This window comes from Hypanus sabinus, chromosome 13 (genome assembly GCF_030144855.1).
Source record: "Hypanus sabinus isolate sHypSab1 chromosome 13, sHypSab1.hap1, whole genome shotgun sequence".
NCBI classification, from domain to species: Eukaryota; Metazoa; Chordata; class Chondrichthyes; order Myliobatiformes; family Dasyatidae; genus Hypanus; species Hypanus sabinus.
The window spans coordinates 48,500,722-48,520,275 of record NC_082718.1 but is presented as its reverse complement, the minus strand read 5'-3'; the positions used below and the strand labels follow the sequence as shown (position 1 = coordinate 48,520,275).

General features: G+C 40.7%; 1 protein-coding gene across 1 annotated transcript in view; it reads left to right on the top strand.

The window, feature by feature from the left end:
* Window positions 1-19,177, top strand: part of ano2b (anoctamin 2b) — a 114,503-nt gene extending 95,326 nt beyond the window's left edge. Inside the window, exons 21-25 of the mRNA XM_059987571.1 lie at window positions 3,255-3,407; window positions 3,522-3,574; window positions 5,741-5,919; window positions 9,150-9,255; window positions 18,336-19,177. Of these exons, the coding sequence (XP_059843554.1) occupies window positions 3,255-3,407; window positions 3,522-3,574; window positions 5,741-5,919; window positions 9,150-9,255; window positions 18,336-18,617 (773 nt within the window). The 3' untranslated portion in view covers window positions 18,618-19,177. The remainder of the gene's footprint in view (window positions 1-3,254; window positions 3,408-3,521; window positions 3,575-5,740; window positions 5,920-9,149; window positions 9,256-18,335) is intronic.
* The last annotated feature ends 377 nt before the right edge of the window (window positions 19,178-19,554 follow it).

The following is a 19,554-nucleotide window of genomic DNA, read 5'->3' as shown; positions in this document are numbered from 1 at the left end:
TGAGGACTGGTGTGTGTCTCCTTGACTTCTCCTCCCTGATGTCCACAGTCAATTCCTTTGTCTTACTGACAGGGAGTGCACCACTCAACCAGCTGATCTACCTCACTCCTGTACACCTCATCATCACCATCTGAGGTTCAGCCAGTTACAGCTGTGTCATTCAGCAAATTTATAGTTGGCATCTGAGTTGTGCCTAGCCACACAGTCATGGGTGTAGAAGGAGTAGAGCAGCGAGCTAACAGTATTCTTGAGGTGCAACAGCAAGGAGAAGGTACACTTGAAGATAACAATAGTGGAAGATATAAGCATATTGAAGGCCAGGTTAAAGGATTGGAGTAAAGCTGATTTTGAGGTGTTAAAATAGAATTTAAGAAGATAAAGTGAGCAAAAATATTGAGAAAATGATACTGTGGAAAAATAATGGAAAACATAAAATGGTGCTCAATAGGGTACAGGCAAAATACATTCCAGTAAAATGTTAAAATAAAAACGAATCAAGATGAATGAATATATGAGGGAACAAAAGTGATAGGGAAAGAGGCATATATTCAATACAATCAGTGGCCACTTTGTTAGTAGAGGAGTAGAACCTGGTTTGTTCATCTGCATCCATTTCAAGGTTCAACATATTGTGTATTCAGAGATCATCTTCTGCGCACCAATGTTGTAATACATTGTTATTTGAGTTACTGTTGCCTTCCTGTCAACTTGAACCAGTTTGGCCATTCTCCTCTAATCTCTTTTGTAACGAAGCATTTTCACCCACATAATTGCTTTATGAGCATTTTTTTTGCTTTCATGGCCTTTCTCTGAAAAACTCTAGAGACTATTGTGCATGAAAAGCCCAAGAGATCAGCTATTTCTAAGATACTCAAACCAGCAATCATTCCATGGTCAAAATCACTTAGATCATATTTCCTCCCCATTCTGATGTTTAGTCTGAACAACAACTGAACCTGTTGACTGTATCTGCATGCTTTTTGCATGGAGTTGCTGCCACATGTTTAGCTGATTAGATATTTGCAATGACAAGCAGGTGTACCTTAAAAAGTGTGTATAGACTGCTTGGGAGTATTTGTTAAGAAGAAATTTAAATAATTCAAAGAAGTAAAAGAAATTATTAAGAAGACAAAGGGGAACTGTGAAGTTAAATTAACAGTGGACATAAAAATAATACTGAATTATTTTAGTAGCGCATTAATAGAATACGAAGATTGGGGATCTGGAGAAGGCCATTAAATGGTTTATTAGAATATAATACAAGTAACAGCAGGAAAATGGCAGAAATTATAAATTATAATTGTATATCAGTATTATCTAGGAGGAATCAAAGAGTGAACATGATATTCAAAACAAAATGTGTGATGAGTGATGAACAAATTGAAAAGAGGGAAACAGTATGCATTAAGTAAAATAAAAATAAACTACCAATCTGATGAAGCTGCAGCACAAAGAGTTGATTTATGCTAAACGGTGGGGGGGGGGGGCGTGGGGAACATGCAATAAACATCATATTAAAGCTTTGCTGCCCGGCTATGTCTAATTGTGAAAAGCAGGGGACAATTAAAAATCTCTGAAAACTTTCCCAGTCTCTGTAATGATGGGGTCCTCACGAACGTGGAAACTAAAGCTGAAGCATTCACAACCATCTTCAGCAAAATAACCTTCCTCCTGACTCACCATCCCAGAAGCCAATCTTACATCCAAATAGCACACCAGCTTCAGTTCTGAAGGCTTACTTATTCTCACCAAGTTAGACACCACCCTGACTATGAAATAAATTGTTAATGCCCAGTGTAAATCCTGGAACTGCCACCCCAACAGAATCCAGGGAATTCCCATGAGAACAATTGCAGTGGTTGGAGAAGTTGCCTTGTCACCATTATTTTTAGGGGCAACGAAGATCGGACAATAAATATTGACATTGGTAGCAATGCTCCTCTCCTGGAAAAAAAAATCTAAAACCTAAAAGAGGATAAACCCCATTCTAAATTTCTGAATTTATGGATGAAAACAAATTGGGATGTGAGGGAATACTCAGGATGGGTGAATAGTGGGAAAACAAGTTCAGCACTGAAAAGTGCATCCTGCTGCACTTCAGGAGGAAAAATTGGGAGACCATATATAATTTGGAAGATGTGAGTTTGTGGGATAGTGGAACAAATGATATTGGAGTACAATACACTAATTACAGGCAGTTTTTATCACTGGTTGCCAAGGTTAACTGGGCAGCAGGGTTTATGTATGTAATTATAAAGAATGGAAGTCTTCCTTAATCTGTGTAAACCATGGTTAAGCTAGATTATGTTTATTGCATACAATGTCGATTTCTGTTTTATATGAGGAAATTGAAACATTAGGTAAGGTGCAAAGAAGTTATATAAGGATGATACCAAATATATCAGGGTTAGCGAAAGGTGGATATATATAAGGATGATACCAAATATATCAAAAAATCTTGAGAATATGGAAACCACCACCACAGGCAGTGAATGAAGTGAATAGTGCCAATACTTTTAAGAAGAGGCTGGCTAAGCATATGTAGACATAATTTTCTTAAGAGAAGGCATAGGGATGACCAGATAGAGATCAAAGAAGTAATGAATGCGTTTTGACAGAGTGAATAGAGAGAAAATGTTTGCCAATGAGATGAGAGCGTAACAAAAGGCCATCAATGTTAGATGGTCACTACGGAATCCAACAGGGAATTCTAAAGGAACTTCTTTATTCAAAAAATCTTGAGAATATGGAAACCACCACCACAGGCAGTGAATGAAGTGAATAGTGCCAATACTTTTAAGAAGAGGCTGGCTAAGCATATGTAGACATAATTTTCGGGGGAATTTTTATTCTACAAATCCAACTGTCCTTGAGAACCTAGTGGGAAGTTGAATCACTGCAGCCTGTCTGAAAGTTGTTAAGCAGTAGGTTACACAACGTAGACTCAGTGACCTTGGAGGAATGCTGGTGAATCTCTTTGTCATAATGATGGATGACTTGGAGGAGAACACAGTTGATTTCAATCCCAAGCACCTGTTCTCTTTTTAGACGGGGAAGAATAAAAGATTTGGGAGATACTATCAGACAAGCCGTGTAACTTGATGGTGTAGATTTCACAAATGGTATCTATTATTGTGGTGTGCTGGTAGTGTAGAGATCAATGTTTTTTTCTTGTTACTCCACACTTAATTGAATGATACAGAGAACTGAAATTGTGTACGTTGAGAGGCTTTAATAAACATTATTTTTTACAGTTGTCCAGTTTGGATTTGTGACGCTTTTTGTCGCATCCTTTCCCTTGGCACCATTGTTTGCGCTTTTAAACAACATCATTGAAATACGGCTGGATGCCAAAAAATTTGTCACTGAGCTAAGAAGGCCAAATGCAGAGCGTGCAAAAGACATAGGTACGTCTGCACTAAAAAATATACATTTGCAATTCATTGGAAATCATGTCTGTGAATTTGACTTGCACTGATGGTCTTGTGTTTTTATATAAGTGTGTCTTCTTTATCTAATAGGAATCTGGTATAACATTCTGAGTGGACTGGGGAAATTCTCAGTTATCATCAATGTAAGTCAGTAAACTTCCTGTTAACTTCACTAAACAAATAGAATCTTCATTTATATTATACAGGGTTTAGCCATAATTGAAGAGATTGTCTTTTTATTAAGCAACTTGTAGAGTAAAATCAGAATAATTATCATTTATCTAATCTGTGAATGGAAAATTCTGCTCTTATTGGTGCTACTAATAAACCCTGAATCCTGGGTTTAACTTGTCCCGGAGTGCTGTACACGTGGAGTTTTTTTTCTGGGACTGTATGGGCTTTCACCAGTTGCTTCATTTCCCTCCTGCAAGGATGTGCTGGTAGGTTAATTGACTCCTGTAAGTGTAAAAGAATCGAAGGAAATTTGATTATGAAATAGAAAAAGTCGAAGAGGTACTGGGAAATAAGGAGAGATGAATTTGCGGCTCAGGAAGTTTCACTGATGGAACCTGATGAGCCAAATAGCCTCCTTCAAAGTCAAATGATGTCACGCTTACATGGCAGGTTTAATTTGAAAGTTCTAGAAATGTTGACTCTCTGTTCAAATAGTAACTTCCTGTGTTTGTTTAACTTGAAGCAAATTTAACACAGGCTTTACCTGTTATGTGTCCATTAATTTTCTTTCTTTCTTCATAGTTTTTTATGCTGTTGTGGTATCCATCAACAAAAATCACAAGTAAATTGTGCAGAAAGCTATATTTTCCAACATTGATTTCTAAGGAATTCTCTCAACTGATGTGCCGAAGCCAATTTTAGATTTGTTGACTTAATGAAAATATTCCCTTGTGAAAGTAACATTAACAAATTGGCAGACCTCAATGTAAACTTCCTTAGTGAAAAAGAAACAATCTTGATCTCATTTCAGGACTAATTGAGATGTCCTCAGGCAGATTGTACAGTGGAAAACCTCCCCTTAATGTTGTATTAGAGGGGAGGTTTTCCTATTAGTGATATCACCTTTTCCTATTAGTGATCTGATGCTTCAAGGCAGAGGGAGAACCATGCTTGAAACTAAAGAATGGCTCTAATCCTGAGTTATTCAGATAATCAAGCCCTAGGTCAGGCTTCCCAAAGTATTCAGCATCCACACACCAGAATTCTGGACTATTGAAAGGATTTTACAGAAACAAAAGAGTGGACAATTGCCTTTCCTGGCAACAAACTTTTCAAATGTAAAATTTCAGATGTGTACTGTTGATATTCAGGTTTTGTAATGATATATGAGCTATGATTAACAATCATTCCACGTAATATAAACACAGCAAGTAAATGGTTGAACGTTATATAAACTTACGACAAATACTGGTTTGATCCTTCTTGGGCATGGCATTTTAGCAAAAGGTATGAAGGCTTTGGAGATGGCACGAGGACGTTTATTAGAAGTCCCAGAAGTGATGGATTAGTCATAAAGTAGTTGGGCTTGTCTCTAAATCAAAGAAGGCAAGAGAGAATTGATAGAAGGGAATGCAATCATGATGTCTATATAGATTTTGAAAAAGTGTGTTAATGAAGTACCACACAAAAAAAATTAGTTTGAAAAATGCAAAGGAATGATCGGTGTCGGCTTAGGTAAACAAAAAAGTTGGCTTATGAACAAAAAGCAAGTAGTTTTTTGGAGAGGAAAATGGTGATTAGTGGTGTTCTCCAAGGAATAGTGTAGGACCATGATAAATGAATTAACTATTAGAGTAAAGAATAAAAATCAATGAAGTATTCACCTTCTGTGCTGTTATGACTCTATGCCTCTGTAATTCATAAAATTATGAAGGAGCAAATGGAGTATATACAGACAAGTTACTTCCAATAACTTACATGTCAATAACCACTGACTTAAGAGCATTGACTAAAGAACCAATAACAGAATATATGTCTTTTAGAGAGGAAGTGGAAAATAGTGCTTGAGCGGACAGTGGATGTGTATATTTAATAGATCTTTGTAATGCAATCGAATAAATAAATGGAGAAACATGCAGGGGAGAGGGACAAATTTGAATGTGCCCTTGCTGACCCAATGGACTGAAAGGGATTTTTCTGTCTGCAACTGTTAGTGAATACCTGTTTCATATAATTGTACAACATATCAATGTCCGTTACTGAGAGAAGACAGTAACCCTATTTAGTTTAACATTGGAATTATCTTGCATCTGTTGAATTATGGCATTAAAATATTTTATTTGTGTATCATCCAGGCATTTGTAATCGCTATCACCTCAGACTTCATCCCACGCCTTGCTTACCAATACATGTACAGTGATGATGGCAGTATGCATGGCTTTGTGAATCATACCTTGTCATACTTCAATATCAGTGAATTTCAACAGAGCACACATCCCCAATCATCACATTTCACCAACATTAAAGTCTGCAGGTAATTCAATATATTTTCAACTGTTGCTGATGCTTGATAACTGTCTTTCTCAGAAAAGGCCTGCCTTATTCTAACCTTCAAGCTGAGATATAACTTTCCAATATACTGTGTTAGCAAATGCAATGTTAGCATTCCTTTCAAGAGCATTAGAAGCAAAGAAGCAAAGCAAAGCAAAAAAAAACCCAAGGCTTTGTAGGGCATTGGTCAGATCACACTTGAGTATTCTGGGCATTTTTGGGCCTCTACCTAAGAAAGGATGTGCTGGCATTGGAGAGAGTCTGGAGAAGATTCATTAGAACGATTCTGGACATGGAAGGCTTAATGTATGTATGACATTTGATTCATGGCCTATATTCACTAGAGTTTAGAGGAATGAGGGGAGATCTCATTGAAACCTATTGAATACTGACAGGAAATAGTAAATTTCTGATGAGGTTAGTGGTTTGATTAGTCTTACTGCCTGGGGAAAATCGCTGTTTGCGAGTCTCATGGTCCTGATTAGATGTTACATAGCTTCCACCTTGATGGGAGTGAGACAAACAGTCCATGAGCAGGGTATGTAGGATTCTGCCTACTGGCCCTTTCAGGCACCTTTCTGTATATACGTCCTTGATGGTGGGTACAGTGGTGCCAGTGATGCATTGGGCAGTTTTGATTATCAGTTGTGGAGTACTCCTGTCCTCTGCACTGCAGTTTCTGTACCCAGCAGTGATGCAGTTTGTAAGGATGCTCCCTACTCCACATCTGTAGAATGACATGATTACTGATATGCAAAGTCCAACTCTCTTCAGCCTTCTCCTGGTGAGCTTTCTTGACTTGTGTAGGATAGGTTCTAGGACCATGAGAGGTTGAGGAATTTGAAACCGCTTGCAGTCTCCACGGCTGTGCCGCCGACGTAAAGGGGACTGTGAATGTGTGTGTTCCCCTGAAGACGATAACCATCTCTCTGGTAACAGAGAACACCAAAGTCGGTACCTGATACAAGGTGTTACACCTGTCCTCTGCCCTCTATCCACCTTTACTATCGGTTCCTATCTCATGCCCCAATGGCTGAGTTCTGCCCTTCCACAGGTGGAGATGAAGCAGTTTGGCTTCTATGTGTGGCTGACTCAATGATCAGGAGATGATGGAGATGATCTCTTTTGCACATCTCCATCCAAGAGCCGGGAAGACGATAAGGCTAAGAAAAGGTCAAGTGGTACCTTGATGAAATGTAGCCACCAGGTTCTGATCAAGGTTGATTCCGATATCTTGCCACCACTTGATACAACAGGTCACTTACATGTCTTCAGATTATTGTTCTGAGGTGGGTCAAGGAAGTTCAGTTTTTGTTCACTGCTAGAGTAATGGCTAAAGCCATCAATTCATTCAGCAAAAGAATAGCAAAATTCATAAGTGAGCTTATATCTCTTTTGCTAAATAGACTGTCAACAATCTTGAGGGAAGCCCTTCCTTGACATTCAAGGAAAGAGCTTTGATACTGAAGTGTTCATTGCCAGATTTGCTTGTCAACTCTTTATCCAGTAGTACTGGACTATTCCAGGAAACTCTGAATTCTCAGTCAGAACCATAAATTCCTTTTGAGATTGCTGCAGAGAATTGATTGCTATTCTGAAGCTTCCAAGCTATTACTCCAGAGGGAGCAGCTACAGGAACACAAACACCCACACTCAACACTTTAACAGCAGTTTCTTCCTGTTTGCCATCAGATTTCGGATTGATCCTTGGACTCTGGAATACCACCCTGGTATTTGTCTTTTGCACAAGTTATTCATTTTCAAGATTGTTTAATGTTATTTCCAGTGCACAAGTGTAAAGGAGAACAAAATAATTGCTACTCTTGATCCAATGCAGTACAGAAAAAATACAATACTATAAAGAACGCAATAATAAAAAATAGAATAAATATAAATACATACGATATTACATACGTATGTAGATTGATCATATGCCCATAAAGTGTCGCTAGGCACAGAAGTGTCTTTCTGTAAATAAGGAGACACTGAGAGGAAATGATAAAGTAGTGGTGGTGGGGGTGGAGGTGTTGATCAGTTTTACTGCTTGGGGAAAGTAACTGACTTTGAGTTTGGTTGTCCTGGCATTTTGTTGTAGAGCACTTTTGTAATTTATAGTAATGATTATGTTTTGCACTGTACTGCTGCTACAAAACAATAGCTTCCATGACACACATCAGTGATGATAAATTTCACTGGACAGCTTCAGAGCTCTACTGTGCTTTCACATTTAGAGATATGCTAAAAGTACAAAGATGTCTGACCCCAGTCCCCACCCAATGGTACTACCTCCAAATCTAAAGTTCACAGTGTCTACAAAATACAGAGCATGTTCAGCATCTATAAAGAGTGGAAAAGGTTCGTGTTTCAGTTCCAAGATCTCTCATCAGGACTGGGAAAGAAGTTAGTTCATGTTTTACAGACGGTGGAGATGGCAGTGAGTGGAATATGGAAGTTTTCTGATAGGGTGAAATGATGTAGATTTTAAGGGGCAGACACGTTATTTGGTGTAATACGTTGCCAATGTTGTAAAGTCTGTATAATGTTGCATTGTTTGGTTACTGGGATGTGCCCCCCAGTAGACCAGATTATACAGACAGGACTAACTTCTTTCTCAGAGTTGAGGAAGGGTCTCAGATCTAAAACATTAACTGATTCTCTTTGTAAAGGTGCTGTCTAACCACTGAGTTTTCCACCATTTTCTCATTTAATTCCAGATTTCCAGTAATTGAATATTTTTTTAAATTTTCACTCAGGGTTAGTGTCTCCCTCCATATTCTTTTTCTTAATTGGTGTAGCAATGTGAAGTTCTCACTTAGCTGGTAAAAGGAATGCTTTGTGCAATATTTTACATTAATTGAGTTGTAGAAATAGCTCTTCAATCAATGATGAGCCTGTGATCTGCGATCCAAGTTGCTAGTGACTGCAATCACAGCAAAACATTTAAAAGAGATGGAGATCCCATCACTTGTGTATTTAGTATTGAGACAGCACATGGTAATGCTAATTGACCTCCATTTGTCAGTTTTTCTTAGTGATTCAAACTGCAGAATCTGATCCTACCAACAATTATACATTTTTTGTTTTTCTTTGAAAGAACATTTTTTCTGTGAATATATAACTGCGTAAATATTATTTCTTACTTATATAATATTGCAATTTAGTTTAACTAATTGTAGAACCTTTACTCTCTCCCACGCTGACACATTGCTACAGGTATAAGGATTACAGAGAGCCACCATGGTCTGATCATGCATATGACTACTCCAAGCAGTATTGGACAATCCTGGCTGCTCGCTTGATCTTTGTTATCATCTTCCAGGTAAGTGATTTGCAGTTAGACTAACAGTACAAGTATATAAGTGGAGCAATAATTGTAGCAAAGTCAACAAGGTTCTCTAAAAATAAAGATATTTTCAAGAGATCGATTGCTATAGGTAGGCTAGAACTTAGTTCAAGATAAATGGGTTCAAAAAAGCTTTCTTAATCAATATATAGAGGGACCTACTGGAGAGGATGCTATACTGGTCATCCTCCTGGGAAATGAGGTTGGGCAATTGGAAAAGGTAGCAAACACACAGTGCTGGAGGAACTCAGCTGGTCAGGTGGGTGGCATCCATTAGTCTCGCGAGACCATGGATCTGCACCTGGAAAGTCTTGCTTCAGCCTCTCCAGGGCACACGCCTGGGCAGGGTTGTATGGAAGACCGGCAGTTGCCCAAGCAGCAAGTCTCCCCTCTCCACACCACCGATGTTGTCCAAGGGAAGGGCAAGGGCTGATACAGCTTGCCACCAGTGATGTCACAGGAGTTGCCATAGTGGGGTTGAAGACAACGTCAGACTGCCTTAGGGACTGCAGCTCTGGATTTGTCCTCAGGGTTTACTCCCGAAGCCTTTCCCATGAGTGCGTATGGCTGCAAGGCAGCGGAGGTTTGAAATAAGAGTTTTCCCTCTCTTATATGGACTTCCTTCCCAGGCTGATGAGCTCCATCTATCCGAAGCACTGGTTTTAAGGCACCAGGACCCGCGTTCACCCCTTCTCCTGTCAGTAGAACCAGTTTCGCTGGGCTTAGAGGCTAAGCCACACGAGAAGGCCGGGAGTTGGACTTGGTTGTCAGAGGCTATTTGAGGTGCACGCCATGAGGAGCACTTTTAGATAATGAGCTTGTCCCCACTACCACCCCTCAGCTTGATGGGTAGCCTCTCTGGAATTAAATTTAGATGGTTCAGGCCAAGACTCGGCCTCAGGATAGAGAAAGAAGAGGAATAAAAAAGTGGGGGGAGGGGAAAGAGGCCTGTTAGAAGGTGATAGGTGAAGCTTGGTGGGTGGTAAAGGACAAGGACTGGAGAAGAAGGAATCTGATAGGAGAGGAGTGTAGATCATAGGAGAAAGGGAAGGAGGAGGCAACACAAGGGAAGGAATAGGCAAGTGGGAAGAGGTCAGAGTGAGAAGGGGGAGGGGGTAATTTTTTTTCTGGAAGAATAAACCAATATTCATGCCATCAGGTTGGAAGCTACCTAGACAGAATATAAAGTGTAGCTCCTCCACCCTGAGAATGGCCTTATCTTGGCACAAGAGGAGACCATGGACTAATGTGTCAGCATGGGGAAGGGAATTGGAATTAAAATGTTTAACCACCGGGAAGTTCCACTTGTGGTGGATGGAGCAGGCAAAGTATTGTTGGCGAGTCTAGTAGCCATAATTCTATTAATTTAAAATAATTACAAAGAAGTAATTGGTTGATTGATCAATTAAGATCCTGAACTGGAGCAGAGCAAATTTTGGAGCCAATAAACAGGATCTTGCAGTGCTTGACTGGGCAATATTTTTTTAAAAGGAAAGGAGTGTCTTCCTAGCGGGAGACCTTTAAATATGTGATGTCAAGAGATCCGGGCCTGCATGTACCCGTTAGGGTAAAGAGCAAAGTTGACAGGTTTCAGAAACCTGGTTGACAAGCGGTATTGGAACTCTAGTTAAGAAAAAGCACAAGGCATACACTGTGCATGAGCACTGGGGAACTAGTGATTGCTGTAATGATGACAAGCAATGAAAGCGTGCATGTAAAAGGGAAGTTAGGAGGGCAAGAAGATGATATGAGATAGATCTGGCAGGCAAAATGAAGCAAAATCCCAAGTGACTTTACGGGTATGTTAAGATTAGAAGCATAACTAGAGGGAGAATGGGTTCCCTTAAAGATCAGCATAGATATCTGTAAGTGGAAGTGAAAGAAATAAGTGAGATTTTTAATGACTATTGCTTTTCAATTTTTAGTGTGGGGAGAACAATAGAAGTTAAGGAAATAAGGGATGTAACTGCTGTTTTCTTGGACCACATATGAATTAGCAGGGAGGAGGTATTGGAAGCCTTAAAGTGCCCTAAGGTGGATAAATCCCTAGGGCCTGACCTAGTACATTCTTGGACCCTGGGGGAAGACGGAGAAGAAGTAGTGGAGACCCTTTCAAAGATTTTTGCTTCATCGATGGCTCAGGTCAGATTCTGGAGGACTAGAGAGTGGCTAATGTGCTCCTTTGTTTAAAAAGAGGTTTTAAAAACAAGCCAGGACATCACAGGCCACTGAGAATGACATCACTAGTGAGAAATTTGGTGGAGGGGATTCTGAGGCACAACATCTACCAATACTTGGAGAGATAAGGTTTCAAATGGAATAGTCAGCACACCTTTGTGTGTGGGAAGTCATGTCTGAAAAATCTCTTGGAGTTCAGTGTAGATGAGGGTAGGGAAGTGGATGTTGTCTATACAGACCTTAAAAAAGCCTTTGACAAGCTCTCCCATTGCAGGCTAGTGTAGAAGATAAGATCACATGGGATTCTGGGGGAGAAAGCAGATTGGATTCATAATTGGCTCAGAAGTAGGAAACAGAGTTAGTCCTGAGGAAGGGTCTTGGCCCGAGACATCGACTGTACTTCTTCCTATAGATGCTGCCTGGCCTGCTGCGTTCCACCAGGTGTGTGTGTGTGTGTGTGTGTGTGTGTGTGTGTGTGTGTGTGTGTGTGTGTGTGTGTGTGTGTGTGTGTGTGTGTGTGTGTGTGTGTGTGTGTGTGTGTGTGTGTGTGTGTGTGTGTGTGGTGTGTGTGTGTTTCTCTCAGACAGGTAGCCTGTGTCTACTAGTGTGCCTCAGGGACCTCTGGTTTGTAACTTACATACAAATCATTAGATAGGAATGTCCAAGGCACGATTAGTAATGTTATGGATGATATTAAAATAGGTGGTGCAGTAGACAGTGTAGAAGGTTATGAAAACTTGCAGAGGGTTTTGATCAGCTGGGTATGTGGGCTAAGGGAAGATTGACAAATGGCTTTCAATACAGATAATAGGGTTTTAAAAATATATCACACAAAGGACAAAACTGTGCAAAGATCCTTTCCATTTATGCTCGTAACTTTGGGAGATCAAACCAGGATAGGATCTGTACAGGGTCTTACAGAACAGAGGAACCTAGAAGTTCAAGAACATCCCTGAAAAGATCAGGCATTCTCTTCTCTGCCTGAGGGACACGAGACAGAGTATAAAGATCAGCAGTGACCATAGGCAGAAGAAGACTATGAAGACTATGGATTGAGCATGGGAGAGAGGTATTGTCACACACCTGTCCAACATGGACTCCATGACTGAAAGACAGTTCACATGAGCAGCCTGAAAATTCATATTCCCAATACAAACCAAATAACCTCTCCACACTGTGACCATTGTCACCATCAGTGTCAATATTCAACCAAGCACAAGAACCCAAAGGAAAAATAATCAAGTCTTTGATAGAAGAAACTAACGATAGTTTGAAATCAAAAGAGCCCTAATTAAATTACCAGAAATAATGATAGGCCTGAGTACTCAGTGAAGATAAAACGAGAACTTGGTATAGGAAGAGAAGATGGATCATGAGAAGTATTGGGTAGGCAGTTGCTTTGAAGGGCTAATGTTTAAAGCAAATGAACCCCACTCTTAATTTGCAATGAAAATTTGCTCATGGAATTCAAGATAAGGTTCATTGGAAACAATTGCACCAGTCAGCCATTTTAAGGTGCACTTTGTGTATTTAATCACGCAAAGCATCATGTTTCACTTTGAACAAGATGAAATCGATGTTTTCCTGTTCAAGCAATCAGTCACTCATTGTTCCTGACACATAATCTAGAGAATGGGCAACACAGAACAAGAGTTTCATTTCACCAGTCAACCTGGCTCTTTTTTCTCATCCTCTCTCAAGGTTCCCATCCTCAGTACAAGCCATTGCAGAACAAACGAATCAGAGAGGAAACTTCAATTCAGATCATAATCATTCATTACCAAAATAACTTGACAACGGTCATATTAGTTGTGTTGCTTAGTCATATACCCTGCTCAGTAAAGCACAGGAATGCCCCAAATCAGACACTGTAGGTCACTTAACCCCAAGTCTTGTACACTTCACAGAATATAGACCTGAAATATAATTGACTGGGGAAATTGTTTGCCACCCTCACCTTCCACAAAGGTTTTAGGTGCTCTGTTGACCTTGTTTCACCATCGCCATTTTACACATGGAAGCAGAAAGTGACTGGTCGGCCTGACAGGCTGCCACAAGCATACTGTTTATAGCTGAGAATGACGAAGGGTTTCACTACAACCACAGCCAGGTTAAAAGCAGATGAGTTTGCAATCTGCTTGATATTTGACTTGGTGGAAAAGTGACTTCGATGATTTTTCTTCCAGTTTTCCATTTATTAAGCATTAAGTAATGTGTCCCCAGCATCAGCTGATTATGGTCAGGGAGCTTTCCTTATCTGGATTAGTATAATTGCACTTCAGTGCAGTATTCTCCCCTGGTTGAATACTTCCTCAGTTTTTGCTATGGAACAATCACTGATGTGATGCACAAGATGCTGAAAGAACTCAGTAGGTCAGGCAGGGAGGTAACTAGACAGTCAACGTTTCTGGCCGAGACTCTTCATTGGGACAATCACTATTGTCTGGGGAACATTTCACAGGCTTGGCTGAAAGGGCATGTTAATCAGTGTGTATTATTTAAAAAATCTAGTCAGCACATTGAATTTGTTGGACCATTCAGTGAGATAATAGTTGATCTATGTCCATTTCTTTAACTTAATAGGCTTTAACAACTTTAGTTATGAACAATCTATCATACTCAGGGATTGCATGAGCAATAACTGCAATTGCTTTTTTCAGTGGTGAGTTCCCATTCCCATTCTGATATGTCTATCCATGGCCTCCTCTGTTGTCAAGCTGAAGCCACACTCAGGTTGGAGGAACAATACCTTATATTCTGTCTGGGTAGTCTCCAACCTAATGGCATAAATATTGACTTCTCTAACTTCTGATAATACCCCTCCTCCCCTTCTTACCCCATCCCTTATTTATCTACCTGTCTGTCTGTCTATTTATTTATTTGTCTATCTGTTTATTTATTATTTTTCCCCCTTTTTCTTTTCTCTCTCTGCCCCTCTCACAATCACTCCTTGCCTGCTCTCCATCTCCCTCTGGTGCTACCCTCCCCCTTTCTTTCTCCCTAGGCCTTCCGTCCTATGATCCTTTCCTTTCTCCGGCAGTGTATCCCTTTTACCAATCAACTTTCTAGCTCTTAGCTTCACCCCTCCCACTCGTGTCTTCTCCTATCATTTTGGATCTCCCCCTCCCCCTTTCAAATCTTTTACTATCTCTTCTTTGAGTTAGTCCTGATGAAAGGTCTCGGCCCAAAACGTCGATTGTACTTCTTCCTATAGATGCTGCCTGGCCTGCTGCGTTCCACCAGCATTTTGTGTGGGTAGCCAGTCAATAATGTTGTCATCCCTTTCCATTCAATTCCTCTGAAGGGGAGCACAAGTCAAAACAGGACTGGATGGTTAAACCCCACTGTTCTAAGATCTAGCTGAAGAATCAAAATGTAAAAATGGAGTTTGAGGCAAATGTAAAATATCCAGCAGAATGGGAAAATGGCAGGAAGTAATGTTTATGGGGAAGCTTTTGGTGAACTATTCATAGAACTATTGGGTTTCTGGGCTGCAATCTCCTTTGTCCTATGATTCCTAATGCTCTGCAGTTTACTAAGCTAGTAATGGGACTTTCTGACAGTAGGTCATTTACCTAGGGCAGAGTGTTTAACTGAAGGGCCCATGCTTCAGTCAGCCTGTGTGCCCTTAATTATGGCTTAATCGTTTCTATGATCCATTATCGTTGATTATTCCTGAAGGTTATTTGAGGCTGTTGTTGATTTCAGAAAGAATGTGGGCAACTGTCTGATATCTCGTGAAGGTTGAATCAGTACTTGTGGAGAGAGAATCAATGTGATTAATGTTTTGCAGGCTACCTTAGTGTGCTTTGTATCAGTGATTCAGGTAACTGCAGGGAACTGATTGTCTGTAAAGCAGTATTCTTTGTGAATGATGGTGTCATTTTGACATGGAAAACTGGTAGTGCAGAATGCAGGGCGGAGAAGTTATTCACTTCTTGAATCGCAACAAGAGAAAATCTGCAGATGTTGGAAATGAAAGTCATACCCTCAAAATGCTGGAGGAGCTCAGCAGGCCAGACACTACGTGTGGAAAAGATTAAACAGATGATGTTTTGGGCTGAGGACCTTCATCAGGACTGGAAAAAAAAATTAGAAGTTAGAGTAAGAAGGTGGAGGGAGGAAAGGAAGAGATACAGGGTGGTAGTTGATATAAGGTGAAACTAGGAGAGGGGGAGGGATGAAGTAAAGAGCTGGGAAGTCAATTGGTGAAAGGGATACAGTGCTGGAGAAGGGGGAATCTGATAGGAGAGGACAGAAGGCCATGGGAGAAAGGGAAGGCGGAGGAGCACTTGAGGGAGGTGATGGGCAGATAAGCAGATTAGGTGAGAAAGGGAAATGGGAATGGGGAATGCTAAAGTAGAAGCAGTGGTGGGGGGGGGGGGGGTAATTACCTGAAGTTCGAGAAATCGATGTTCATGCCATCAGGTTGGAGGCTACCCAGACAGAATGTAAGGTGGTGCTCCTCCGACCTGTGTGACCTCAACGTCAATTTCTTGAACTTCCACTACTCCCCCCACCTTTTTATTCTGACTTCTAATCTCTTTTTTTCCAGTCCTGTTGAAGGGTCTCAGCCTAAAACATTGCTTGCCATAGAAGTCTGACCTGCTGAGCTCCTCCAGCACTTTGGGTGTATTTTGGGTCACTTCTTGTTCCCTAAAACAAAGTACCACAGTGTTTTTGATTTTTTTTTGTTGCAATGAATGCATTTTGATCTGGAACCACTGCTTTGATTGTATGGTTGTTTTCTAACTCCTCAGACTCGAGTTGCACAATCAAATAAGTTATTCCAAACCACGTAGCACTGTTCTTTGAAATAATGCCAGTGGGGGGGGGGGGGGTCAGTGAATCTCGTGTCTCCTATTCACATGGATATCAATACTGGAATGTCTTACATCCACCTGTAAAAGAGTCAAGACTTTTGAGAGCTATGGTGTACTGCAGAGCTAGGGATGAGGTTGGAGCTGGTTTTACTTTTTGTCAACTTTGAACAGGTGCATGTTGTGGGCAGCAGTCTCTTTCACCATCTTAGTTACCCAGTTATGTCATTCAGGATTCATCACTGCTAATGAATGGCCTGTGGGTTCTAGGACCATCTCCACCAACAGGACTAGTCTTCCAAATCCAGAAACACAAACTGGGAAATGCAGGCAGGCAACATGAGCAGCAGCACCCACTCAGGAAAATTAGAGCAAATGTGTAAGAAAGTGGGGCAGTATTGTTGTTTTGAATGTTGCATTATAAGAAAGATGCCAAGACCTAGAAAGGAGAATAAGTGTAATTTTGAAGAAATAAAGGACTGCAGTTTTGAATGCAAACAGGTCAGGGTATGTGCAATAAAGGTGCTGAAAGATCTGGAGGATTTTGATAAACTTTAAAACAAATGCTTCTACCAGTAAGATAATCAGTAACTAAGGGATACAGTTGGCATAACAATCAGAGGGGAACTAATGTTGGTGCAGACATATTCACTACTAACATCCGAAGTTATATCCTTGAAAAGGGACATTGATTGCATTGTTATGAGGAGGGATCAGGAATTAGTCTGATTGGGTAGATGTTGAGATTCAGATTCATTTATTTACCACATGTGCATCGAAACATACAGTGAAATGTATCATTTGTGTTACAAACCAACAAAACCCAAAGATATGCTGGGGCAGCCTGCAAGTGCTGCCATACATTCCAGTGTCAACCTAGAATTGTTTCAATGCTCAGCAGAACAACAGAGAACACAACAAGACAGAATATAGCGAGCAACAGCACAACAGGAAAACAAAACATTTCCTCCCTCCCAGCCACCTACACATCAGCTGCACACACAGATAGTCCTCCAAACTCGGGTAGGCCTCTGGGCCTCCCGCTTCCAGTAGACCCAGGGATTTGCAGACAATTGGACCTTCGACTTCACCAGTGGACTTTCAAAATCTTTGATCCAGGGCTTCTGATATTGGGCTTTGACTTATGGACTTCCCAGTGATCTTCAGGCTTTGATCTTTGGTATCAATCCCAAAAAACAGAACCCCAACTCCTGGCCTCAAACTCCGAACTCACTGACTTGTATAGCTAGGGGGTCGGGGAATCTCCTGTCTCCTAGTCACATGGATATCTCATCCTGGGACCCATGACCTGGGGGACTTGCTGACCCAGTGAGCCACCATTTCCTCGTCCACAGCACTTGCCAACCCAACGTCTGCAGCTGTCGTTCATCACATGCCCATGCCTCTGGCTTTTGAGGACAGAGAGGAGGTCTAGACTCCGGATGTCCTTTGGCCCATGTCCACATCATAGGTCTTCAAGAGTGGAGTAGAGGCCCAGACTCCAGATGTCCTTCATCACCCATCCGCATCATTCTGTTCTAATGAATGAATGTATGAATGAATGATCTTTATTGTCATTACACACAGATACAATGAAACTCTGTTTGGCTTCCTCTCAGGCAATTAAATAAAGTGATAGATAAAAACAAGACAGTAATAGAAAAACAGTATTAAATAGATAGGTAGCAGAAAATAAGTTGCAGCAGCACCAGCACCATCAAATGCAGAGCATGGAACAGCAGCCTAACTTCTATCAGAGAAGAGGCCTGACATAGATTCATCATAATCATACTGAATGTTGGAACAGGCTGGAGTAGCTATTATCTTGTGTTTTTGCAGCATCTCTTTCAAAGAGCACAGGACTGCCTTCAATGCACTGGGACTCTTCTCTCTGAGATTGCAGTATATGTTGTCGGTAATTTACCCCCTGCTGAACACAGATTAAGACTGACTTTTTCCCCTACCCATACTTTACACCCTGGAGGGCACTGAGGGGCAATGTGAGGCTGTCACAAGTGAACCCTCTAATCACCCAGTGTCCTCTTTCTTGAATTTCAGAACCTGGTGATGTTTTTAAGTGATGTTCTTCACTGGCTGATCCCCGATATTCCCAAGGACGTCAGCGTACGCATGAAAAGGGAGAAGACACTTCTCGTCGATGTGTTCCTGAAGGAAGAGCAGGAGAGAATTACTCTAATTGAGAGTTTCTTTGTACGGGACAGGCAGAAGCAAAACCCTAGCAGTGACGTTCGAAAGGCTCGAGCAGCCAGCTTCTCCCAGCCCAACAGGAGTCAGCAATGCAAGTTGACATCTTATAGCCTAAGGCACACCGATGTCTAAGCCTACAGTGATTCAGTGGACTAACCCGTGTGCACTTGACGTTGTGACATTAGGGGGAACACGAGAAAGTTTGCTATCTGAGATAAGCTGCAACTACAATGCTCTTACTCAGAAAATCATGGTGATGTGTACAGACTGGACTGCAAGACCACAGGAAAAGCAAGATCGCAGCTTGACACAACAAGTACACAACTTTGTGTGTAAGAACTTATTGAAAAACAATAGGAAGGTATCAGCGTAAACAGATGGCTGTCATTTAACTTGACTGCAAAGTCAGAAAGGGACCTAAGGGGAACTTGATAAGTTTGAGCCTATTAGGATTAGTCGTTGAGATCAGTCATTTGATGTATTTAAATGTTTGTGATCATGTAAAGTTCATCATTAAAATAATAAGTAAATTGCTGTTTGTGTTTTTAAAAAAGAGTTTTAAATAGACAATATAGAGTTTACAATGGTTCTTTGGATCATAACCAAGGCAGCTGTTTAATAAGCCTGCCCAAAAATGCCTACTGTGGGTAAAATAAACCTCTTATTTCAAATTAGTTTGCTTTTCTTCTTCAAACCAGCTGTATGAAGTGAAAAGCGGAAATAAAAAGTCACAACCCTAACTTGGAATCTTGGCTACAAGGAGCATATCTACCAAATTTTGTGACCAATTCCATCCCTATCTGGGCATCACATGGACTCAGGTCCCCAGGCTAGGTTCCACAGTGGGAATATCATTTCATAAACTTAGCCCTTAATTTTTGCCAGGGGGCAATCAATTATAACTGATTAGTTTATTCACCTGTACTCCATTTCCCTGCAACTTCATACGAGAATGCTATCATGCAAGTAAATCTGAGAAAAAAAGGCAGTTGCATTTAGTCTAATAGTCCAATATTGTAAGTTCCAGCAACCAATTTCCCTCCTAATCCCCCCTCCCTACTCTGGTTCA